Source organism: Agelaius phoeniceus, chromosome Z, assembly GCF_051311805.1.
Source record: "Agelaius phoeniceus isolate bAgePho1 chromosome Z, bAgePho1.hap1, whole genome shotgun sequence".
Classification (NCBI taxonomy): Eukaryota; Metazoa; Chordata; class Aves; order Passeriformes; family Icteridae; genus Agelaius; species Agelaius phoeniceus.
Window position 1 is genome coordinate 82,406,390 of NC_135303.1, and position 26,721 is coordinate 82,433,110.

Below are 26,721 nucleotides of genomic sequence, written 5' to 3' on the forward strand. Positions count from 1 at the left end.
AAAGTAAAATCACAATTCTGAGGAATCAAAGTGGAAAAAAATGCACTTAACAGTTACACATAAAGAAGATGTAGAAAATAAGTATGCACGTGTATTATGACTTTTTGAACTTTCTATTTATGGAGATTTCGCTGGCTATTACAACAAATGAGAAGCTCAGTTTTTAGATGGCTAAATGGATGTGACCTCAATAATTTGTGGAAGAATTCTCCGAGCAATATGCAGAATGTGTGAGGTATGAAAACTAAAAAATAAAGCTGGCTCAAAAAAGCTTGCAAACCATTACTGTCTATCTTGGTCACTGTGGCAGAATATAAGAAGCACTCCAAAGAAACTTTGATTGAAAATTCTCAACTAATCTTGGGGATTTGACAGAAAGAAATTAGGTTTCTATCCAGTCACTCAGGAGGAGTGATCTCATGCTTTGTCATTTTTTGCTTCTTAATTAGTTAGAATTACTAACCTCCTCTCCATAAATCATTATCCTTTAAATTGCTGTTAATAACAACTCTGTTACAACTTAGTCACAAGTGTTAGCAGAAAATTAAGTGACTCCTCAACCCTTTTAAGGATGAATTTTGGAAGTTAAATTGATGAGGAATAGTGAAATCAAAAAGTCAGTTATTGTATATAATACTATATTTTGGCTTTCCACATCAGCTATACTGTAGCTGTAATTCAGCAAAGAACTGAGCACATGCTTAGGTCCTGTTGAAATAAATGGGATTTAGGTCTGAGCTTATGCTATGTATATAGATGTATATGCATTGAAAAGCTTTGTTACATGGGGTGATTTGTTAAACTAGAACTAAATCAGAACTCTTTTCTTATGCTTTCCAAGTCTTCATTTAAATTACACTTTGTTCTGACTTGAATTTTACAAATTATTTTTAGGATGGGCAGTCTGCTGGCAATACAATATGATGTATTTTCTTGCACTGAATAATATCCTACCGGTGTTATTTATTTTATGTATTTAAGATGAAAAAATAAAGTCAGGCCAGACTAGAAATACTTTTGTATGATTTAAGATTGCTGTATATTTATCCAAATTAATTGTATAACTGACTTTCAAAAAACACCCTGTATAGCCAATGCAAAATGGTATGTAGTATAAATCTGTTGCATGCAGAGTAATATACATTGCCCATTAGAAAAAAGAATAAGATTGCTTGTAAAAGTGTAAATATATGGCAAATTATCTTCAGTAATTGAGTAATGCAGGCTGCTTCCATCTTTCATTTTGTGATCTGCATTCAGAAGGCTTTTCATGTAAACTTATATATTTGACTGTGAGAGGGGGAATAAGTCTCAAATATTTACACCTATAGGATGTCCTGTGTTTAGTATTATATGTGTGGGAAAGGTTTCTGATGCTGTAAGCTCTAAACTTGAGCTCTAAACCTGAGGATTTAAAAAAGAGAACACAGTCTCAGTAAATGAAAAAAATCTTTTAATTCCCCAATGAGATTATAGCTCTAATTAGTATTAGAATTGACATTTGTAACACATCAAATTACATTTTTGCATTAGCTTCTATAAATAAAATATTTTCATCAACTTTACATTTGCCTGCATGGCAGATGTGCTGATTATTCTGCACTTGTCTGGAAAACACTTAAAAACTTGATATGGAGCCAAAATATGCATGGAGACAAGTAAATTGCCAATTGTAACATTTTTTTGCCAGCAGCTTCCTTAGTCAAGCAAATCAAGTACCATTCTATCAGCACTAAAATCAGACAGCTTGAGACTCTGCTACCATTTTAAAACTTTCCCTTAGCAAAGACACTGTAGTGGAAAATCCCCAGCTCAGAGGTGGGGATAGAGAAAATGTAATCATTTACTTGTCACTATGTGCGCCTGTAACCAGGACCAGCTTTCCAGGTATTCCAACCCCCAATTACAGGGCTCAAGTGTGGAGAAGGATCAGAAATACATTAAATAGATTAGAAATGAGACTGTTTTTCTCATTAAAAACACATAGCTACAGCACAACTACACTGAACCCTCAACAAACGAGGTTTGTTAAGTTTTGTGCAAGCAGGGGAATGATGATGTTATTGCACGTTCACCTTTCATTCCCCTCTCTGATGGAGCATTTGGACCCTCTGAAATAGCTGAGACAGAAAGAAAAGATTTTTGGACAAACATCACAGGGCATGGCTGATCTGTGAGCTGTATTACTGCGACAACGCAGCCTAAATACTTGGACGAACAATGTGCCATATAGCTTCCTGTTCCCTGTTCCCAAGTATGTACTTTTCCCTTGCTGATGGTCTGTTGGTCTCTATGTTCTACTAAAATAATGCTAACACCAAACAAAAGGGGATCCTGGAGAGAAATCTTTTCATATTATGGTCTCCATTCCTTCCGGAATTCAATCCCAATGTATTTTCTCTTGAGTGGCATTTTGCCTCTCTCAGTTTGTTTTTTTTTACAGCAGATTTCATTTGACTCATAATGTGATTGTTTTTCCTGCTTTAAATCTCAGAAGCCCCACTCAGAAGCCCCAGCTCTTTCAGCTCAGGCTGGCAGTTTGCTCTGGAGTGAACTGGTCTATGGCTGAAATCAGCACAACCCACCACATCTGACACAGCTTTTCTGAGGAAGAGCTGTTACTCCTTGGATTGAACCCTGCTAGGCCTTCAGCAATAAAGGCACCAGACATCCTCCATGGCTCGCTAGGCAGAATTGAGGTGGGTGCTCAGTGAATTACACTGTTTTATTTGTTTCTTAGCAGGAATTTTGTTTGTTGCTGAATTGCACTGTTTTATTTGTTTCTTAACTGCCCCAGTCCATGGGCCACTGCATTAAAGCCAACTATCACTGACTCAGTTCTGCATTAAGATGAGATCTCTAGGCTGTAGTTGCCATGTTCAAATACCTGCTGGGGGTTTCCTGAACAAGAACTAGATTTCTAGAAGGGTGTGTTAAGCATAGCTGGCAAATCCCTCTGCTGCTGTCTGTTTACCTGAAGTAAACCCATCATTGATTTTAATTTGCTGTAGAGCACTGTACTGACATCAAGCTGGGCTGTTCCTGAAACAGCCAGCACTGTATGAAAAATGGGCCAAAGTGAAGATGGAGATAAATTTTGTCAACTGCCCCTTTTCATTGATTTGAGACCCAAGGTAGATGAGTTAAAATGATAAGATGATCTCATTTTTTTAATCCCCCTCGAAAAGACAGACACAGTGATTGTGTCTGTGATTGACCTTTCCAAGATATGGCCCCTTTTAGCTGCAAAAATTTGTGGCCCTGATTGCAATGCTGGAGATGATGCAAGAGCTAAAGAACTGTTGGATCTCCCCTGGTGGCGTTTCAAGTTTTGCATACACATGAGTACAGTTAGGACAAAGCCATTGGAAAATCCAAGTCATTAGGTTGGCACTGAGCTTTCCAGCTGAATCTGTCCCCATTACATGTTACACAGGTGCTTATGGAGAAAAAAGAAGTAAGAAAAGAGAATTATCAGTATGCCTGACTTGTTGCTGATAAGGTTTACAAAAACCATTTGTAAGTGGTTTATCATATAATATTTCTTTCCCAGCTTCCCAGCCTCCCACTCAACACAGCCTTATGGATGCTTAGGACTGTTTATTTAGTCAATGACATAGTGTAACCAGGTGAACACAAGAGAAGCTTCAAACCTTTTCCTTTCTTTTCTTCTGCTACATGTTATGCAGTAGGTCCTATAGTCTCTCAGATAAGCCTGCAATTTTCTGGCAAGCAAAAGTTTCCCATGTTTCCCAGGCACAACCCACAAAGTGGTCCTATATTTAAAAAAAAAAAGGAAAAAAGGAAAAAATAAAAAGAGAAAAAAGGCAAGCCATACAGAAGTCATACAGAAAAAAAAAAAAAGAGAAGCTTTAGAAATGCTTTCTCAGTTTAGCAGTACACAGTAGAATGGCATGCATTTGAACTATGTATGTCCCCTGGAAGCCCTGTTACTCACTAATAAAGACTGTTGGTATGGAAAGCATGTTTAAGGCATGTTGAACAATAAAAGAACCATTGCACATGAGAAGCATGAATACTTAATAAAATTGTTACAGAAGTAATCATAGATTTTAAAAAATTCTTTTAACTTTTAGTCTGAACTGGGTACATTTCTATGCCTCTTGTGTAGCTTAAGCAAATGTTTAAATTTTGGTGCAGAATTTGGCAGGTGCCAGAATAATTTTTATAGCCATTATATAGCATGACTGGCTATATTACTCTAATAATACTGTAAGCATTTTGATTTCAGGAAGTTAAGAAAGACATTCTACCCTTTCCTAAAATGGCAGTTTGGCTGTGAAATTATGTAAAGGAGATACATCAGCAAAGATGGTACTTCAAGTCACATATTGCTATTTCACAAATGTATGTTGTGATTTGTTTTGCATTTGCATCATACATTCCCTCTCAGTTTATTTCTCCTTTGCAGTAAATTCCATGGAAACATTGTTTGTAATTGTAAATAGCATTATAAAACTGTTTTCACTCAGTGCTGACTCTTAGTCTGGAAACAGACGAAGACTTCAGTGAATGATGTGCTGAAGAACGTATAATTTTTTTTAAAGAAATCAAATGACAAGAAGTCCACAGAGAGCACGACATTGAACAATTTCAAGATGCTAAAATTTCCCATGGGACTGCCAAGCCCACACAATCTACCATGGTGTCTCCAGCATGGCATGCAGGTGACACAACCACAATTGTATTACAAAGGCATGAAATAGGTCAGATAAAATAGGTGGAGTTAGTGAAACTTTAATAATTGATTTAGGAGTAATATTACTTAGATCAAATTCCTGATTTGCAACTGCAGATTCATTAAGTTGCTGTAGTAACATGTGCCAGCTACTAGATTTACATATATAGATATATATGTATATATGCTGACTTCACCAACAACCTTGAATAAGGTAATACTTGGCTCCTTCTGACCTCCATAGTCAGGAAAACAGTCAATCCACTCATCCACTAATGTAAATGGCATATTGCTTCTTTGATGTGCTTGTCTATTCTCAGTCAGAGAATAGCTGACTCTCAGCATGCACTTCCTGCACACTTCTAAGTAGAGACTGTCTGTAAGACAATCACATGATCTATTACAATCCTGTATTTATTTGTGAAGTTTTTGTTAAGAGATTAGATTTGTTTATGTTTATGAACAAGAACAACTGTTTGTTGTTCTTGTTCAAAAGGAATTTTTACTTTGAATGGGTCGGCACTGAATGCAATTTATGTGTGTCTTCTTATTTTCAGTCACAGAAATCTAGAGTTTTCAGTATCTGAGGAAGCAAAAACAATCCATTTTTCCTAGTAATGTATATTGTGTCACAATATAGGTGTATCAAGAGTGTCTTATTTCTTTGCTTCTTTGAGAACATGACTTATTAAAGGAAAACCTTTGTGTTACAAATACTCAGGACTTTGGGCAGTGGAAGGACACAAATAAATACATTAAACCAGTAGAAGCTAAAAAGAGATCTGAGGCTGCCAAGTCCCAACCATTTGCAATAGAACAGTAGTAAAACAATAGTAACAGTAGTAAAAGAATTACCAAAATAGATGCTTTTTGACTTAAATACGTGGGGCGATCACATACCTAAAGTTATGCAATAATCTTATTGTGAAACAGTGGATCATCCTGAATTCAAACAAGACCTGCAAGAAGCAGAAGAAAGTAAATCTGGCATCAGTTTCTCTCTGTCACTCAAGCATTTATTTTTGAAAAATGAGCCGTACTCCAGAATAAAACAGGAAAACATTGGACAACTTGGGCTTCTTTGTGGCTGGCATTCCCTGGAGATAAAAAGACACTGGAATTACTGATGGGATTAAGATATATGTATTTATTATTCACAATTATTAAGCACTCCAGAACTGAAATCTGTTTAATCAAAAAAGTGCAATATTATTAATGAATTTATGATTGAGAATGATAATTTATATTCAGCCTTTTAGTTAAACTTGAGTGATACTGACAGGTAACATTGATTCCCATTAGGAAAAAGGCATGAGTGAGAAAGAGAATGTATCCAAAGGTGATTGGGTACGTCTGTGATAGGTGCTACTGAAGAACCTAAATGGACAGGTAACATTTATAACCTGAGTGTGTCAGCTGGCACAGGCAAGACTCAGGAACAACCACAAAACCACAGGTGAAATTAAAGATTAAATTTAATTTTGTTACCTCACCAGCCAGGGTATCTCTGATGCAGCACTCAGGGAGAGGCACACACGAGGGGACAGAGGCACTACTTGGGGGCTTGGTCCATGCAGAGGATCAACTAAACTGCTATTTTCCCCTGTACTTCAGGGATTCAAGCAGGTGCATCTTGCTACTCTGCTTGGGTCTTTCCCACAGCAGAGTAGAAAGAGAGAAAGAAAAAGGGAGAAAGAGAGATCACCAGCCCTGGTTCCAGGATCAGGCGAGCCACTGGGATGTCCAGGATCCTGGGGCACACACGTGGGCTTCACAGGGGTACCTTTACATAGAAAAGTTTCCCTGCCCTGGAGATGAGCTTCTCTCTGTGCAAATCAGTTCACAGGTGCTGTTAATTCTTTCAGACCTTTCTGGAAATGAGTTGGAGGCTTTGGGTGGTCTTGAGTGGTCTTGGTGGATTCCCCGTACAGCCCATGCCCACTTCCTGGCCTCACTTCCTGCTGTGCTGTGTGGTGCTTATTCCCAGGAGCCAGGACAAGGACAACTGTCCCCAAAAGTGTTGCCCTTGCTGTGTGTGCTCCCTTCTGCAGCCACATCCTGTTCTTTCTCACAGCAGGCTCTTACCAACAATGCTTTGTTTTTACCAACAATCCTCATCTGTTACCACATAACTTTGGTAGGCTCCACAGCCACCTGGCTATGGATGTTTGAGGTACACAATAACCCCTTCTGGGATTCATCAGCAATAATGCACCATTCTGGGTACAGTAGGTTTGAAGTAGCACTTGGTTGAGGAGCAGAAGCTGTTAAAAGCCAAACAGCATGAATGACTCAAAGTATGATTCTGGAGGTTTTTATTGTAATTTAAAAGTCAAATACTGGCAAGAAATCAACCAGCAAGGGTTAAAACTGTTCAACTGTACTGCAAAATAATTGAAATGTTTTTGGCTACCTTGAAACTAATGCATTAGATCACATCCAAGGACTGTCCCAGAGGCATAAAGCTCTGCTATTTACTTAAGTGTGATCCACACGACACAGTGGCCTTGAATGCCCTTGGGTGATAAATTTCATCCAAGAGTCATTTCATTATCTCATCAAGGCCCTAAATTAACCATCTTGATCCAACATCATACACACATTTGAAAGGTGCTCTACTGTACCATATATAAAGGATGCTGTTTCACTCCATTCATCAACCAGATTGATGCAGCAAGAAACAGAAGGACTGGATTCTCTGAGAAATCAGATTTCTACATTCTGCCCCATCTCAATACTGTCTGTCATGACAGCTGACATAAGGTAGGGCACCATCTCAGGGGAAAAACATCTCTATTATGTAAGACCACACTCTTTATTGATGGGACCCCAAAAGCCTTACTCTTACGAAAGACAAAGGATCTTTCTCTTCCTTCTAACAGTGCCTAAACTGCGAGCAGAACAAACTCCCAAAACATGTAAAACAGGGACCAAAGATGAATGTTTCCAATGCTCTTGCTTGAAGTTGGGCTCCAGAAAAGATAAAAGCTGTCTGAAAGCAGTCCAGTTTGGGGAAAACAGTAACCACTCTCTAGAAGAAAAATTACAAAGTTAAAACCAAATCCTACTGGATGAAGGATTTCCTACTGGATGAGATTTCACTAGGCTTTCTCCTTGCTCAGAACTCATGGTCCATGGGACCATCAAATTCAGTCTACAAAGAAGTTTTTGATCATTCATTTCAGTCTTTCCCAAGTCTGAATATTTCAATTGACTTGCTTAGGAGAGACACAGCACCCAAGTTCCTCACAGGAGCACCAACATCTCCCACCACACTCCATTCTCAGTCCTTCTGTGTTGTGCTCTGGGAAGATGCAGGACAGTAAGGCACAGGCAAGGGTCCCTCAGAGAAGACAGAATAAGTTACAGAGCCCATGAATGTGTGGGCTGAAGTGACTGTTTATGAATAGAAGGAAAGAGATGGGTAAGAAAGCCTTGTCATGGAGCTTTGCTCCATCTTGTAAGCACCCGTGGAGGGAGGCATCTGTCACGAGTGCACAGACTGTGAAACCACTGATTGCAAGGTCAAGTGTTACCTCTGAAAGCCCCCAAAGAGGAGCAGTGACCTGGCTTGCAGTATGAACAGGAGCCTCCAAGGGCACTCACAGAGCATCTCCTGCCCCAAGTTCATTATCCCTCCCCCAGCTCCACTGAAACAATGGACATGACTATTCCCAGGCCAGCCTGGAGGACAGGGGATACTTTCACCTAAAGGTGTCTGAATATACATGTAAGAGGTTTTACACTCCTCCTTACTGCCTGCTTCTTATCTCATCCCTTTATTAATTCTATTCCCTTTATTTTACTTCTTCTTTATCTTCTTTAGATACTCTTCCTAATAATATTCCTTCATTCTATCTAATGTAGGTATAAATATGGTTGGTCTATCAAATATACAAATAATTGCCACTTATTATAATGCAAAATTATAAATGTCATTAATATAGATCCTGTTTTACTGTGAATGTGCATAGCTTTTCATATTTCATGCTTCTTTATGTATATAGAATATTTATATAAATAATCAGAAAGTCATCTGAATATGGCTCAATCCTTGGAAGTGATCTAATACAAATCTAATAGAGATATAAAACACTTTCAGCTCAGGATTTTCGAGACTTTTAGAAAGTGTATTCTATATATTTAGCCTCATACTTCTTGGAGTTTTGTTTGTTTGGAGTTTTTTGTTTGTTTTTTAGGGTTTTTGTTTGGTTTTTTTTGTTGTTGTTGTTGTTTGTTTGTTTTTTAACTGGGTCCACAGTCTGTTGTCTAGGAAAACAAATCCTTTGCTAATCTATGAAGTTTCTGCCCAGTTTTAATTTATCTTTTGTCTTCTCTGAGGTAAACTCTCAAAACAAATCTGCTGGACTTTCAGCAGAAAGATCATGTCCTTTGATCAGCTACTGAATTCTGATTTAGGGCCAAAGCTTCAGGAAATAATTTTCTAGATTTCATTTAATGATATTTTATTTATATTAAAATGAACATAAGAAACACACACTATTAATTGCTTAAAAGACTCAAGAGGAAAGATGTCTTGTATATCCTTGAATATGCTTGTATATGCACAAGCATAATCTCATCTCCAAATCCTAAAAGTGAAATACAAGCCAAGTTATTCTGAATCAAGTAAGAGTGCCTGCATTTAACACCAGGGAACTCCTGAGAAGAATAAAGCTTACTAAGCTTAGGGGTTTAATGACCAGTAACTACCTTTTCATCTTGGGTCTCCTTTGGCTTTTGTGTATCAGCTCACTGTAAATTCCAAGGCTGGGCACTAGACAGTTAATTATTCCTGCAAAGAGCAGTTTCAGTCATCCTTGCAGAATGTAAGGCTAGGATTTCAAAGGAGCCTAAACAAGTTAAGTACTCATCACCTAAGGATGTCAAAGGGGTTTAACTCCCTTAAAGATTCCTGCAGGGAGAGGAGAAACAGTAGGTCTTTTTGATAGAATAGAAATAAGAAAGGTCTTGTTCCAGGCAGATTTACTAACATGAAATATTTATTAGTCACCAGTGGTAAGTTTTTTTTTCACTAAAACTGCAAGAATACTGAATTCTGATTCTTTTAATATTTTACTGAAGAACTAAGAAATCCTTTGTAGACAAAAAGGAGCTCTCCTGGATACCATTAAAAACATCCATGGGAATACAGTTTGAAATTTTTAATTCAATAAACAAATAAAACAAAATGCACCATACTACACAAAATGAAAATAGATGTTTCCTGACCTTTCAGAAACAAGAAGAGAAGCCTTCTGGAAGGCTGCAATATGCTCCCATCACGCCATAAATCAAGATTACCTTTCCAGAATCACTCTTCCCCTTTTGATCTACATAGGCTTGCAAATTTCTTTAAAAGAGAAACCAGGAAAAACTAAAAGAGGAAGGATCCTGAATGAACTTTAAAAAACCTGAGTATTTGAAAAGTCCCTTTAGTTTTTGGCAGTGATATTTGACAATACTGACAATTTAAATTCCCTGCCTCACATGCCTCAGAAGAAAGAAACAGGCTATGCTACTTAATTGTCTGTCTGGGAAGTTGCCATTTCTTTTCATATTTTCTCATGTTCTTGACTGTTCAGTTATTTGTGTTAGGACAAAAGCAGTAAAATTTCTATTTAGAGACAATTAATTTTCAATGGAAAGAAGCCAGTGGTTGATGAGACTACAGCATGAAAGAAGGAGGCAATTTTGAATGAAAGTGCATTTAAAATTAAATGCTTCTCTAGTTATGGAAAGGTTTCTTTACATTAACAGTGATGAGAAAGAAACATAGCTATAGAAACTCTAGGCCAGCACATTTGTGTAAAAAAACCACTTCACTATATCATAGATCTTTGCTGTTGCTGCCATCTCACTGAAATGTGCTGGCAATATATTCCAACATTCCACATAGAGACTCTCACAAAAGCTTCACAAAGCCAAGACATTGAATTCTGCACTGACTCTCAGAAAGTAATGAAGATTCCTGAAACACTAACAGTAGCTATCTTTTTTTTCCTATTCCAGAAATCCTAAACACAAATTCTGATGTTAAAAAGATAGTCAATAATAGTGAGTAAAGAATAGTGAAAAAGACACTTCTGGAACTCAAGTGCCTTACAGCTAACTGGATGTAAATATAATTAGAGTTCTTAATATCCTAAAGAAAGTGGCTGGAAGGATTCCATGCCTGTAAGTACTACTATGAGCCTCTGTACTTCCCATCATAGAGCTGGCTCTGCCTCAATACCTGTGACTTTGCACAAGTTGTCTTTGGTCAGCATTACTTGGACTGCCTTCAGGGCCAAATTTTGACTAATACCATGACAGATTGGAAGATACCAAGTCACTGCTTTCCTTAGAATTCATTACACTGCTGACTTTGGTCTGCTGTGGATGAATATTTTCATGGGCTCACCCTTGTACACCTGATGCTGCAGAGCGTGTGTGGCATCGGATCTGAGCAGTCTTCCAGACTGACAGCTTTTGTGGCCTTTGCTTAATGCATCTGTGAACAGATATTTAGAGCAGGTGAAACAGTATAGAACAAGCTCTTTATATAACTTGAGGTTGCAATCTTGTGTCCAGATGTGACACAAGATAATCAAGATAACTTTCTTTGAAGCAGTATGTCTTTTGAGTTCTGAGTAGAGGTCCACTTCTGCCTCAGAGGAGAGGTGAAAAAGGTCAGAGAAGGAGACAGGCAGAAAGAAGTTCATATTCTAGTCCCACTGAGGAATCTGAGTTGTAGTCTCAAAAGAGGAAGAAAATACACACCTAAAGAGAAATAGTAAAGGGTATGAGGGCAAAGGAAGTACCTGCCTGTGTCCTTATTAGGGCTCTCTATGTACTCTTTTCACAGTGCTAGACTTCCAGAGAAACCTTTGGAAATCATAAAGTCCAGTTTATTTCCACGGAAATCTTGCCAGTTGACAGAATACTTACTCAGGGCTTTTACTTACGGGGCACTGTTGTACAGTGTAGCAAAGCAGAAATGGTCCCTAGTAGCAGGATTTCTATTCCTCCCTTGACCAGGATCCTTTGCCTTGAAAGCCTCTAGTTTTCATTAACCTGTTATGTCTTGACTTGCTGGTTCTCTTCCTCCAAATCTTTTATTTATTTCATCACCTTCTCCCTTTTCCCATACCCTTATGTACAAATCAATTTGAGGAGGAATGTTCGTGCAGATGATTTCCTCAGTTGTTTGGTTTCTTCCATCTCTTCCCAATCTACCTTGTTATTTTATTATTTTACCAAACTATTATCAGAATATGCTCAGGTCTTTAGCAAAAGTAACCTGACAGATGAAGTCACAAAATATCTATTAACAAAATCACAGAATCAGAAAACTTATGTTTCAGTAGAAAGCAGAAACAGTTTCCTTGCAGAAAGAGATTGTGTGACTAATATACATTCTTATCATACAGGGAAGTGACGCAGCTTTCTAAATCAAAAGAAGTCCAATGATTCCCAAAAGATTTCACACAAAACTAAATGGAGGTCTTAATAAAAGCCAGATCCTGCTTTAAGACTGTTAGTTTTAGACACATATGAGATAAATGGTTTGCCATTCCGTCCGTGAAAGTAGCTTGAGTGAACTTCAGAGGAATGTGCAATTCCACAAGACCTCAGCTGGGTATTTCTTCCCACCACCAGCAAATGCATTGGTGGTTTATGCCTTGGGTCATAAGAATTCATCCCTTACTCATTTATGACTCTCTATATCATTGTAATTCCTATATATAGTATTTTTACACACTTACTGCTGTCTTGCTGAAAGTTTCTCCTGTAGCAGTGGTCCAAGTTCTCTTTGTCCATTGTGTTAATAATGCTTTTGCTCAGTTTTAGGGGTTTTACTGGGCAGTTTCAGGATAAGCAGCTGTTATCTGGGGCTTGGTGCAGGAACACTCAGCTATTATACACAGATGTAGCTATTCTCAGGACATGTGTTGAACAGTAAATTGGTTTGCTGAAAGGCTTAATAGAGTTGTGCAATAGTATATAATACTGGCTAGCTCTTATTTATCACTTGTTTTACACATGTAAAGTATCTCAAACTTCATTTTCAATGAAGTACAGTTATGGAAAAACAAAGGTAAGTAGTTAAATTTTAAGAGTATGGAAACATTTTATTTTATAGGAAAGACACCAAGGGAGATATCTGTTATCATATTTCCTCAGGAAAAACCCACAAGAATGTATTTTTCAATGCTGCATTTTAACTTTTATCACTTTCTTTTCCCTGACAATTTATGTCCAGTCATACTGAGGAACTCTGTGAACACTATTAAAGAATGAAAGTTTTTCTGGATTATAGTGAAATCTGTCATTATCCACTATTCTTGTTATGATAATCTCCACGTAATTAAAGAGGAAACTGACAAGTATCTGTGATTAGGAGAGGCAAAACTACTTGAGTTTGCTTCCTGATTTTCTCTGTCTAGTTTTCTCTTAAAGGAACATAAGTACTTCTCTTTCTCCTTGATTTTCCTTTCACTTGCTGATCTCTTACACAAAAGCCCAATCTGTCAATCCTCACATTTGCCATAGTCCCAGTGACTCAAATCAGGCTTTTGGCTCTAACACCGAGCAATAGCTTTTGATTGCAGATAAGTTTTGTATTAGCCTGCTCTGATTTTATTGGAATAAAGGATAACAAAAATACAGCATGCATAGCTTTGTTCCTGTTTGTGTTTGTCTAATGACAAAAAACTCAACTGATAATATGATAATAGTTTCCACAGTAGCAATATCAATTATAGTAATTTTAATATGCTGTATTACAGCTATCACATAAAAGCCTATTCATGCAGAAATACTTCCTTTAGCTCTTGTTTACTCTAAAATACCATGAGCTGGCAGCTGTGAGTAGTTAGCTACTTGATCAGCAATGTATTTGCACACACAAAGGTAAAGTAATCTAACGATATTGATGCTGAAAACAAAACCAAAACAAGTTATTCACTTATAGGGAGATTATATCAGCACAGTAGCTTTCATGAGGCTTGAAAAAGTTTCTCTGCCCACTAAGTTAGTTTATTAAGAGGAAGTCCAGGGCAGTAAAATGCAGCCTTGCCATGTCTGTGTCAGCAAGGTCGAACCCTTTAGGATGTGGGAACTGACCTCCTTTCTCTCCTTTATGCCAAACACTGAGAAATGATTCACAGACAGGTAGAGGAGCTGGGCCTAACACCTGGCAGTCCTGCAGTACCCCTGGCAGCTGCACGACAGGGTCTGCCAGGAAGGAACCCTTCTTGTACCTGGTGCCTGCCAGCGTGGTATGGCAGCGGCTGAAATTCCATTTTCTTCCACTGGGACCTGCCCTTTTGCTCACCCTACAAACTACAGTACCAAACTCTTGAAACTGAGCCTAAACAGAAGGCAAATCAGGGAGATTTCAGTGTTTATCAGAGATGTGTGAAATCTGACACTTGCATTCCATAGGACTTGTACTTTTTTTACAATTTCACTTAATGTAGGCTTTAACAACCCAAGGTTTGCTTTGAGTATCAGCTTCAAATGAACTCTAAAGGATTCAGAACCCAAAACCATTAAAATATGAATTCTATATTAGGAAATCAAGTCCACAGGATATACTTAGGTAATTTAATGACACAGGAAGCAATAAAAAAACCAGTGACTGCACTGTGTGTGTGTGTGTGTTTTATACAAAAAAGACTAGACAATTAATCTCTATTTAAGCAAGGTGAAAGAGTGACATAAATAATATTTCATGTTTCATATCACAAATCTGTCTGGTTGCCTGCTTAAAGGAATTAGAGCTTAGTAAGTTTAATAGGATTTATTAAGGGTTTGAACAGTTTCTTGTTGAAATCAAAAGTACGTCCCAGACTTCCATAAAGTTCATGTGGTTCTGGCCTTTAGATGCCTCAGGTTCTAGTAAAAAAATCTGTGAAACATGTTGACCATGGCTATCTAATTGATTTCATGTTAGTGCGTTACTGACAGACAATTCTTGTGCTTTAAAAAAATTACTAATTAATCAATTTTGAAGTGGGGATATGTTTTGCCAACACTCTTAGAGAAATATTGTTTCATTTAGTTGTATTGTATAATTAGGCTTTGTTTTTTACTCAGGTTTTGTAGTATAACATCAGATTTGGCCAGGGGCACTATATATTTTTGGTTTGATTGTATCCAAGTTTCAATTAATCACAGCAGTAGAAAGGGACTTTAGGGTTTTATTCCTCTCCCAATTCTTACGTAAATGAGGATATATATTTTTTGGTTTGATTGTATCCACATTTCAATTAATCACAGCAGCAGAAAGGGACTTTAGGGTTTTATTCCTCTCCCAGTTCTTAGGTAAATAAGACTTGGGTTGAAGAATGTGGTTTCTTTCCCCACCAGGGGAAAAAGCCCCTATTTTTAGCAATCTGAATAGTTATAGTGATACAACTTTTGCACCCAGAAAATGATTAAGGAATTTCCTCTGCATGTCTCAAGAAGCAAAAGAAGTGAGAAGGGATTGTTCTGCATGTGCTAAAACACTCATGAGTCCTAACAGCTGAAGCAGCTTTTGCTACTCATTGATTTACAGATTAATAAAGATTATTGTTAAAAGGGGTAATTCTGAACATTTCACGACCTCCTTGCACAGTGCAGCAAAGAATTTCATTTATTCTTTGTTCCAGGAATTAACTTTGTACTTGCAAAGAACCAAATGAAGACACAAAAAAATGTAGTACTATGGGACCACAAGGAACTGAATTGATTCTTACTGTTCAGTCATCTAAACCATGAAATGGTTGAAAGATAACCCAATGGACAATAAAACCAACTTTTGCCTGAAATCTGAAGTAATCATCAAAAGTGTCTGTTCTACTGCACAATAATCTGCTGATGGCTCTTGGTAGCTGAGTCACTAAATGGAAACCCTTCCGGGAGCACAAAGGGCTCCAGCCTATTCTTTTTTTCAACAAATATGAACAGTGTAATTGTCTTCCATCTAATGGGTGGGAATCTTTTGGGAAATTGCTCCTCTGAAATGGTGAAATAGAAAACAATTTCCCTATCATATTAATCCATTTGCTCTTGTCCTGACAGATGACTGAAGCAATAACAATCCTTTTCTCTACATTCTTGTCCTTAAAATTTATGCACCTTCAAGGCATAATTGTGTTAATACCATAACTTCATCCATTATTAACCAGTGTTATTTTTTGTGATGCTAAACTACATTTTCTTGCTATGTAGCATTTACTCAAATGCCACTGTAGCCTAGGACAGCTACACACAGCTTGACGTCCCCAGTCCCCAGAAAACTTGCTGAGGGTGCCCTCAACACTACTGCTTATGCTGCTAACAAAGATGTTAAACAGCGCAGGTAAATGAAGGTAAAACACAAACCACAGCTAAAGAAGATGCAAACCTACTGCAAAGAGTGTAATGGTTTCAATTTAAGACACATTCCTCAGCATATGCATCATTAAACATAAGCAGCCTGTTAATCAGTGAATTTTCTGCCACTCAAATGCATTTCTGCAGTACAATCAAAACTTTACAGATGCCTGAAATATTATACGTATATAAATTAAAGCATAAAAATGAGATTTATAGTAAGTCTTGCAGCTTATTGTGCTTCTGTATTTGATTACAGGTCTGATGGTAATGAGTCCATTTCCTATCCCAGGAGGAATGAGAGTTCAATGTCAACAGAGGAAAGAATGGAAACTCAATGAAAAAGGGGTGTATTAAAACAGACACCAAAAGAGAATACAGTCCTTGTTAACAGCAAGGCAAAATCTCCAGTTATTCCTTAGCAAAAGCAGATTTTCACTATAATTGTCAAGGTATGTGTGCACCACTAGACCTCATGGCATATTCATTTAGCTTTTGTTTTAATCAGTATTTTCTTGCTTTCCTAGACATCTCTTCTTCATTAATTCTCATTCTTTCAGTTCTATCTCTGGACTAGCTCTTAGAGAAGTCTTTGAGGTGGCTGTTAACATGGCTTGAGATTTTCGGGAAATTGGAACAACCTTTTTCAGTCCTCTCCTCTTGAAGAGCAAACAAGACAGTGCATGCTCTGATCCTGTCAGGCTGAGCACAGCAGGAGTTTTATATCCTAGTCCTCCTTCAATTTTCTTTCACTAATTACTGGAGGCACGTTAATTAAAACCAAGCCTTTTGAACATAGCATTAAGTGATACCAATGATGTCCTGGCATATCTATTACAGAACCACTGGACAGTTGTCAGGATGTTGCATGGAGTTAATTTACTGAGTCACTTACAGCAGAACATGCAGTATTGTCATAGCAACAATGCAGCACAGCATCAGATTTTGCATTTTGCAATGCCATGTTGCTGATAACACCCTGTGAAATACATCAGATGGATGAGAAAGGTAGACAAAGGAAAATAAGAAAATATTATTTCTCTTATATTTGAACACAAAGATATGACTACAAATGCATGCCATATAAAGAAGAAGGCCTGTCTGTTGTGTTTTACAATAAGTGGCATTTTAACACATACAAAAAGCAGGTATGATTCTGCAAATACTTAAATCTTGTGGTTTTTAAGTATTTTTAAGTATTTATTTTTATGCGCAAGCTACTGGAAAGTATTCCACAGAGTTCAGAAGGACAGTTGCCTCAGTGTGGACTATACAAGAAATTATTCATCTCTCTCACTTGGAAGTTGTCTGAAGGGAATCCTTGAGAATCCACGCTCCTTCTGCAGTCACTAAAGGGACAGTGTCTGTCCAGAGGCAGCTAGGATCACTGGAATAAATCACTGTAGCAAAAGAGCTGCACCTTGCAGGTGAGTTTTGCCTTAAAAAAGCTGGTTTTGAACTAAAAGACAAGCTGTCCTTAAGCAATAGATCCTGCTGAGGCACGGTAGAGGTTTTTTCTCTGCTGGTCTCCTTCTCACACCACAATCCACCACTGTGCCAATACACAACTCTGGAAGTTTCCTCAGGAACTTTGTCCTGGCACAGACAGATACACAGACAGTCTGACCACCTCCTCTCAATGCCACCACAATTCCAGGATCTTCCGGACTGACCACGGCCAGAGCTCCTGGTGGAGGTTCTGGGGCATTTATGGGGAGAACCAGGGTTATAAAACTCCAATTTCTGATGCTCTGGGTCCCCACCTGCAACAGACCAGGGCTCCATATGACAACCACAGACAACAATCACCCACACATGGCTGGAGCCATGGGTGGTGATATCTTTCTATCTCTTATGGTATCATATCTCTCCTTCCCCGTTTTTCTGTTTCCATATTTCCTCTCTTAGGGTGATCACATCCTCCAGAACAGCTATATAACCCTTTTCATTTTTTTCCAGTTACGGTTTCAATAGAATTGTTCATTGTTATATAAGTTATTTAGCACTGTTTTGCTTTAATCTTTTAAAAAAAGGATTTGCTAACAAGGAACCTGGTTGCCCTGCCTCAGGGGCAGATGCCAGCAACTGCCCTCTCTGAGGTACAGAGTAGAAGCAGAGCAATGGGGCTCTTAATCTAGATGCGTTACTTGAGTGCTTGAAATTAGAAAGTAATTGTAGTTTAAGAAAACAGGGATTTGGATACAGAAAACAGGAATGTGTTTTCCTGGAGGCCTTAACATCTCTTACAGTATTTGTTGACAATTATTTTCTTGATTCCTGTCTGAAATCCAGAAATGTCAGAAGTATTTTGCTTAGTTTTTACAGTGTTGGATGACTTGTTGAATACTCACTCATGATGTACTCCAAAATGTTGGATCAAGTTAAGTACTATTGTCTTGCTAAATACCATGAGTGATTTAAAATAATGGTCCAAATATTTCAAATTGAATCATAAAATTAGGCTCTGGAGTAAAAGTTGCTCTGTACATGTGTGTTCGGATTAATGATACTGCCCTTACATATTTTCAGATAAAGTTTTTCTAGTCTTTTGCTTTAGTACTGCATCAAGTCCTGACGAAAGCTTTGTATACTCCACAATATAAAGCTCATGTAGAATGAGTCAAAAATTGGCTGGTGTTGCTCAAAAAGTAGCTGTCTTTGGGTAAATCACCAGTGAATATGCGTGGGTTTTCTAGACATTGGAAGCCTGCAGCTGTTCTACACTTACATCAACAGTCTACAGATGGCATAATGATTTAGGAGGTGGTTGTCTAGCTGGCTTTGTGACTCAGGCTTATTTAAAGAATAAATGCTTTAATAAGAAAAAATACAATGTTAAAAGTCTAGCAGTGGGAGTGTGTGGTTCTGCTGAGAGTGGAGAAATGCACTGGGAGCAGCCCTGACTCTGGGAGGACTGTGTGTGCACTCGTGTGTGGTGTTACAGCAGCCCTGCTCTCCTGCCTTGCACATTCAGAGGATGTGCTGGGGACAAATACAGCTTGTGTGGGCTTAGATGTTCGTACCATCAAAAAAAGAACCTATGGGGGGTAGAGAGTGTGAAGAAAGGCATTTAAAGAACAATAAAACCATCAGGCATAGGCAACATGAGTTCACAGACGGAAATTTATGTTCATCTCATCTGGTATCTTTCTACAAGAAGGTCAGCTGTGTAGTGGGTGAAGGGAAGGGAGTGGATGTTTTCCGGGTTTTAGTAAGGCTTTTGATACTTTTGTCCTTCATAGTATCCTCCTAGGAAAGTTGTCCAGCAGTGGGATGAGCAGACTCACGGTGTGCTGGGTAAAGAACAGGTTGGATGGCAGGGTTCAAAAGGGACTACACTGACTGGTGACCATTTCTCAGTGGTGTTCCTCAGAGATCAAGTGTAGGGTCAGGTCTGTTCCATGTAATCAGCAGTGCTCTGCATGCAGGAGGGGAATGCACTTGTGCTGGTTTCAGCTGGGGTACAGCTAATTTTCTTCACAGTGGCTAGTACAAGGCTATGTTTTGGATTTGCTCTGAACACAGGGCTGATACTACAGAGATGTTTTTGTTATTGCTGAGCAGAGCTTACACAGGGCCAAGGCCTTTTCTGCTTTTGAACGGCAAAGCTGGCAGTGAAGCTGGGGGTGCCTGGGAGGTTGGGAGGAGACAAAGCCAGAACAGGTGACCCAAACTGACCAAAGGGATATTCCAGACCATATGACATCATGCTCAGGATATAAACTGGGGGCAAGAAGAGGAGGGGAACATTTGGATTGATGGCATTTGTCTTCCCAAGTCACTCTACATTTGATGGTACTCCACTCTTCCAGAGATGGATGAACACCTGCCTGCTCATGGGAAGTGGTGACTTAATTCCTTGTTTTCCTTTGCTTTTGCTTTCCCTATTACACTCTCTTTATCTCAACCCATGAGTTTTCCACCTTTTACCCTTCCAATTCTCTCCCTGACACTGGAAAAGGAGGGACAGAGTGAGTGGCTGCTTGGGGCTCAGCTGCTGGCTGGGGTTAAACCTCAACAGCCCTGTTACCACATTTGATATTAATTATATTCCCTCCTAACATTTTAATAAGTGGAGAATAAGGGCTTGGTTGAGTGATTAATGTATCTATAAATTAAAATGAATGTATTTTGCTTACTTTATTAATGTTAAATAAGAAATTCTCAAATGTTATCTTTGGATAAGTAGGAGTAATGTGAGTGTATTGTGCTGACATTCCCAGAACCTGTGCTGTCCTTGGAGGTTCTGTTGATAGAAACAAGTTGGCAGAGAAGAGAGCCAGAGAAGTCAATACAGCAGGACATATGCAGGCATTTTCAGGAGTTTGTCTGAACACTAGTTGCAAACGCTTGGTTTTGTTTGTTATAACTGAGTGTTCAGAAAAGTGTTAGACTAATAATTTGATCTAGGATTCATAGTTACTTTGCCTAGCAAAGAACATTGTACCATTCAGAGCTTGAACTAATAGGAATTCATATTGTGACCTAGCTAAGAGTAGACCCAGATAACTACTCTGATTTTACTTTTCTCTCACTTAATACAAAAGTAATTTCATCTTGATGTGATGAAAAACTACTTATGGAGAAGCTAATTGTTGATTAACTTCCATATTCATAGTTGAAATGTCAAAAAATAGATATGTGTGCTTTATGATTTCCAAATTATTTCATCTTTCTTTTTACTTTTAGTTGCCAATTTCAGATGATGTTTTGTACCAGCTTGGCTGTCACAATGTATTAAAGATTTTATTATTTAATGGAGTTTGGCAAAGAAAATGAATATAGTATTAAGAAAGGATATAAGAATAGTGATGCTGAGTGGTACCACAGAATCTTTTCTTGAGCAGTGGTTAGCAATGGATGCTGAGGCTGAAAACAGGAGAGGATAATGTGATGTTTCCACAGAACTACTTTCTCCTTCTCCAGCAGTTATCCTTATGGATATCTATTAATCCCACACAACTCTACAAAGATTGTTATGGGAGTTAAAGTCATTACTTTCAAATATCTATATCTGTTGTCAGACAGTGCAGTTGGTTTCACTGAACAAATTAGACATAGCTCTGTGCCATTACCTTTTCTGCAACTGCCTAATGGCCACCTCCATCTGGAGCAGGGTGTTTGTGAATTCAAAAGAAATAATGACTGAAAATTTTTGAATAGTGTATCTCAGATAAGAAGATAACCAGAATATATGACAAAGTATAAAACAATGAAATGTTATTGAGAAGGTGGAATAGGAGTGTTGCACATAATAGTAACTAGGCAGTATTCAACTTAAACTGAAAACTTGCAAAACAAAAATTACAAACTTCATGCAATACTGTGACTGCTGTGGAATGTGACAATGAAGTGCACACCACAAGTCAAGGACTTATTGAGGTTTATATAGAGGTGGCACATACAATTCACATAAATACCAAGTTCTAACAGTTAAGGCTCAGGTTTCTGCACCCCAAGTGTTATGTTCAGTTTTGGGACTCTCACCACAGGACAGTGAGGTGCTGGAGCATGTCCAGAGAAGGAGGGTGCAGCCAGGTGGAGCTCGGCCTCTTCTTCCAGACAACAAGCAACAGGACAAGAGGAAATGGGCCTCAAGTTGCTCCAGGAGAGATTTAGATTGTGTATTAGGAAAATTTCCTTCACCAAAAGGGTTGTCAGGTACTGGAACAGGCTGCCAAAGTAAGTGGTAGAGTCATCATCCCTGAAGGTATTTAAAAAAGGTGTAGATGTGGTACTTGGAGACATGGTTTAATGAGGAACTTGGTGATGCTGGGTTAAGGTAGGACTTTGATCTTAAAGGTATTTTCCAGTCTAAAAGTTTCTCTGATTCTTCTGCAGAAGGGTTAAATGGCACACTTTAGAAGTTACGCCAACACACACTGAGTCTCTAATGACAGAAAACCACGGAGCATCTGTGTGCTCTTGGACTTCTTGTATCTTTTTTCTTTGTTTCTTTGGAACATCTGATATTGGCTGTGCAAAGACACCAGATTAGACAAGGCGTATGATTCTGTTTCTGCCTTTTTGTCTTGAACTGTTATGATTATAGGCAGTTTGACACCAGGCCTGCAGTACATTATGGCCTGAAATCGCTCCCACTTGAAGAATCTGGGGCTGTTGCCATTTAAGAGAGCATCAGGACGCACAGGCGAGGCTTTAGACCTCGCAGCACAGCGCGTCTGGAAGGAGGGACCGCAACACCTATTTGTGCTGACGCTGCACTTGGTTCACGTCAGCCTGCGAACAACAACGGTGTTCGCCTACCCTGCTTGATATTTCATCTTCTTTTTGAAAGCAAAAAAAAGCCAAACCCCCCCCAGCAGGCACAGTATTCACGGGAGCTCACCCGTGACCGAGCCCCCGCACCGCCCGAGCAGCGCAGCTCCCGCGCCCGCCCTCTCTCCCTCCCCGCGTTCGTTCCCGTGCCCGGCTTTCTTCCCGAGTCCCCTCCCATGGCCCGCCCCGCGGGCGAGGAGCCGGCCCCGGGCTCCAGCCCCGGGCTGTCCCCGCCGGCCGCCGGCGCCGCTCCATCCCCGTCTCGCTGCAGGAAGCGCCGCCCGCCCGCACCGGCGTCCCCAGGCCCCGAGCGGCTCGGGGGGCAGGTTTACAGAGCCGGCTCCGGCGTATATAACATGTCCGATTACCTACAGAGAGAGAGGTGTATGTAAAAGGGTACTCATGCTGGCCTCATAATGAGAAACGAGCCAATTCCTGCTCGCAAAGGGAATGTTTTATGTGCAGGCACGCGGTGCTCCTGCGCTGGCTGTGACAGAGCCCGGCGGGGTGCGAAGGTGCCCGACGTCCCCAAGAGAAGAGACTGGCCCGGTGGTCCCCGGGCTGTGCCCCGAGCTGCTCACCTGCAAGAACAGACCATGCCCAGGCCCTGCCGAGGCTCCCGCGGCAGCACGCTAGATCCCAAGGAGGAATGCTTAACAGGTAGATTTTCTTAGCTATTGTCTTTTGCATGTCTCTTGCGTTCCCCCGGGTTTTTTTTTTTTGGGGAATGGGATAAACACAAAGAATGTGCTGGTTGGTAACAGTGCAGTGTATAATGCGAAACAAGAGCTTGGCTGGCTGTGCTGTTTTATTACATTGTTTTTACTGGTAATCTGTCGGAAACCTCCAATTCATATTTTACTCGAGGAAAGGACACTACCAGATGTGTGTATGTGGACTCTCTATGTTTCTGATTCCCCCGCCATTCCAGCTTTCTGCAGTTTTCCTAGATGCTGGGCCTGACAATGGGTGGGAATAGCATTTGCATTCCTGGCCATACCTGGAAGCAACATTCGTTTTCCTGGACATTCATGCCCTGACGTGCCCTGCACCTTGGGAGCAAAACTGTCCTGCCCTAGCTCCTCAGACTGATGCCTGTCTGCAGAGGTGGACACCAAAATCCCTTATTTAGGTAGTGAGGAGAGCCATGAATTAAGAGTCATTTATCATTAAAAACTGATGAGGATGCATAACGAAAACAAGTGCTAATATTAAGGACTTTTTGCAGATAATGCCACCAGCCATTGTTTACTAGAGGGGTTGATGAATGAACCGAAATTACCAAGAGGACTTTCAAGGGCTAAGCCTGATGTTATGAATGATACATTTTAGAGAAGTTGGGCTAATTTGTCAGTTGACCAGCCTTTCAGTTTTTGCTTAATATTCAGCACACAGTCCAGCCTACTCACTGAAATTTATGGATGTGTGAGTGTTGGTGGGTCATGACCTTATTACCCATACAGTTAAATTTCTGCACAAACCCCCTGAGGATTTGTGTGTTATCTAACTTCTGTGTTATCTCGTAGGGATTTATGAAATTTAAATTTGGTACAATGCCCTGAAAAAGGTAACACTTTTTATGCTGACGAATTTTATTGCCCTTGCATTGGGTATTTTACTGTCTTTTAATCTATTTTACAATAGATTTACAATAGATTAAAAATTCTGAGCAGTGGGGCGTTTCAGTGTTTCTAAAATAATTTTTGGTTGCGCTTTTTGGCACAGCCCTGCTGGTCTACTGACACAGTTACTTCTGGGCTTGCAGCACTGCTAAAATTACACTCCAGTGATGAGACTCTCAAAAATACTTTCTTCACTCTAATGTTTGAAATAAAGCCAACTGGGTTACATTTCTCTCAGAAATTATGTTACAATGTTGCTGAGATAGGAGAGTTTTTATTGCTATTTTGATGCCTGTTTATGTTATACCCCGATGAAAGATGAGAAGTGTGCTCTACAGAGGTGAGTGGGTGTGACATATGCTGTATCTATAAACGCTTCCACAGACTGTCCCCTGAATTTCCATGGCTGAAGAGAAGTATTTTAAATTTTAAATCTCATCTCTCACATGGCATGCAATGAACCACAGTGGGAGCTAGGGGCATTAGATGGAATTTTTTTGATAGAAGAACCCTTTCCACCCTAATCCCTATCTGTGCTTAGAATCTCTAGTATTGAGAAGAGTGACTTAGGAGAGGATGAACATGTCTTAAAATATTAAGAGTCTGATTATGCAGGACTGTGCCCTCATGAAGAATCCTTGCTCTCATAACTGCTGCCACTGATGACAGGGAAATTATTTATGTGGGTTATGAACTATTTGTATAACAAAGAGTGTGCAATATTGGAGTCCCAAAAATGTAGTAAAGCTGTTCTAGGAAAAATTCCTTCAGAAGTTTTATTTCTCAAATTGTCAATTAGATGAACTGTATTCTTTCTGTGTGCAATGAAACAGAAACTCCCTTCTTTGATGATGTACTCTCTGCTGATTCAAACAGGGAGGTGTGAAGTTATTTATTGGTTTCCCCAAACTGTATTTACAGGATGCTGTGTGAACTCAAGCAATGTGCCCTTCATATTTACTACAGGGTGTTTGAACAGAGCCCAGTGCTGTGTCCAGCAGTCTCTTCATGGGCCACTGAAGTACAGTTGCTCCTGCAGCAAGGACAGCCAGTGGCCAAATATCAGTGATATATGCTTAAATTCTCTAAAAATAAAATTCACAGCAATGGGTGGTCCTTTTTTTTTCAAATAACAAAAAGCTGTGTCAAAGATTTCATCTCAAGAGTTTTGAAGTACCTTATTTTAACCATACTCAAAATATTTTTTTAACTATTTAGAATGATTTCTGTTGAACTTATTTGGAAAATCAGGATTCATGAGGAATTGTTGGAAATTTATTGGTTCACTGACACTCAGAAGAGTATTATAAAAGAAAAAATTCCATTAGCATACAGGTCTGGAACTATGACTAAGATACTGAAGCTGTATGTTGCTGTATAGCAACATACATCTCTGATACCATTGTGTATGGGAAACTCTCCTGATTAGAATTTAGTTTGATTTATAAGCTTATTTCCCTTTGTCTATGGGAAACTCTTCTGATTAGAATTTAATTTGATTTATTACCTTATTTTTATTTCTTATTTAATGTTTACAGATTAAATAAAACCCCTTATGTACATATAATAGATGTAGATGGAAATTGAAGCAATCAATCTTGTATTACAACGTCTCTAGCAAAAAAAAATTACGTAAGCTTGCTTGGAAAATCCCCAGTCATGGTATTAAAACTGATCTTATTTTTAAAGACAGTTGTCTTAGAAAGGATTAAATATGCTTCATAAGAAGAATCAAAAGTATAAAGACTAATAGATGAGAATCTGAAAGTAGGTTTCCAAGGTTTCCAGGTCCACATTTAGAGCTTTACTTAGTGACCTGTTTTTTCAAAGGTGCTGCCAGCTCTGTGTGTGAATTCCATAGGAATGCTCACCTGCCCACCACTTCTGGGAACAACCTGTAACTCGGGGTCAGCAATGGGAAATTTCATAAGCCCTTTCTCATAGTCCTTTTAAGCTGATCCATTTTATTAAGTTGGTTGCATGAAGTTCAAGGATGCCCCCATTTTGCCTCATGTCATCTGTTTTAAATATTTAAGTTTTGGCAGAGGGAAGCCTGGCTTACATAGTGGGGCCATGGAGGGACCTGAGATGCTGGCTGGCAGCATTGTGGCACTTTCTCTTGGCTGTGAATTGACTCTGCTTGATGTGGTGAACTTCCATGAGTATTTCAAAACCAGAAACTATGGTTCTGTTGTGGGTTTGGCAAATCCTGTTCTTGACTTCTCCTTGAGAGAAGACAAAAGTTTTCGTTAACTTCCATCTAATTTTAGATGAAAATGGTCCATCACTGGAAATATTGACAGATGTCTTTTCTATCAAAAGCCAGAAACGATATTTAGACATGAGCCCAAGCTTAGAGAGCATAATATTTTGTAAATTGAACTTGTTTCTTTTTTTCACTATATGAATTTTTCTTCTGCCTGTTGCAGTTTTGCTGTCTAAAGTATTGATAGTTTTCTATGTTTTTGCAGCATTTTGAATAAAAATTGGTCATATTATTACATAGTTTAACTCTGGTGCTCCTTGAAGTCACTAATGTACAGACCATCATCTAGCATAGTGAAAATAATTAATTTTATTAAATTATTTTATTACTTTTATTTATCAATGTAAATTTCTCAATCCATGTCTCCCACTTAAATGCTAGTCCACTGTTGCTTCTTTTCTTTCATGTACATTGCCACAAAATTTTGACTTAGTGTTTTTTCAAGTAATAGCTGTACATAGCCTATATTCATTAGTGACAGAGTCAAAGTTTTTCAATGTGGTTTTTTT

At 38.9% G+C, this 26,721-nt stretch overlaps 1 protein-coding gene across 2 annotated transcripts in view; it reads left to right on the forward strand.

Annotated features, from left to right (window-relative positions):
* The first annotated feature begins 22,565 nt into the window (after positions 1–22,565).
* RANBP3L (RAN binding protein 3 like) overlaps positions 22,566–26,721 on the forward strand; it is a 32,484-nt gene continuing 28,328 nt past the window's right edge. For both annotated transcript variants that reach the window (XM_077171451.1, XM_077171450.1), the window contains exon 1: positions 22,566–22,984. In XM_077171451.1, coding sequence (XP_077027566.1) covers positions 22,741–22,984 — 244 coding nt within the window. In that variant the 5' untranslated portion in view covers positions 22,566–22,740. The remainder of the gene's footprint in view (positions 22,985–26,721) is intronic.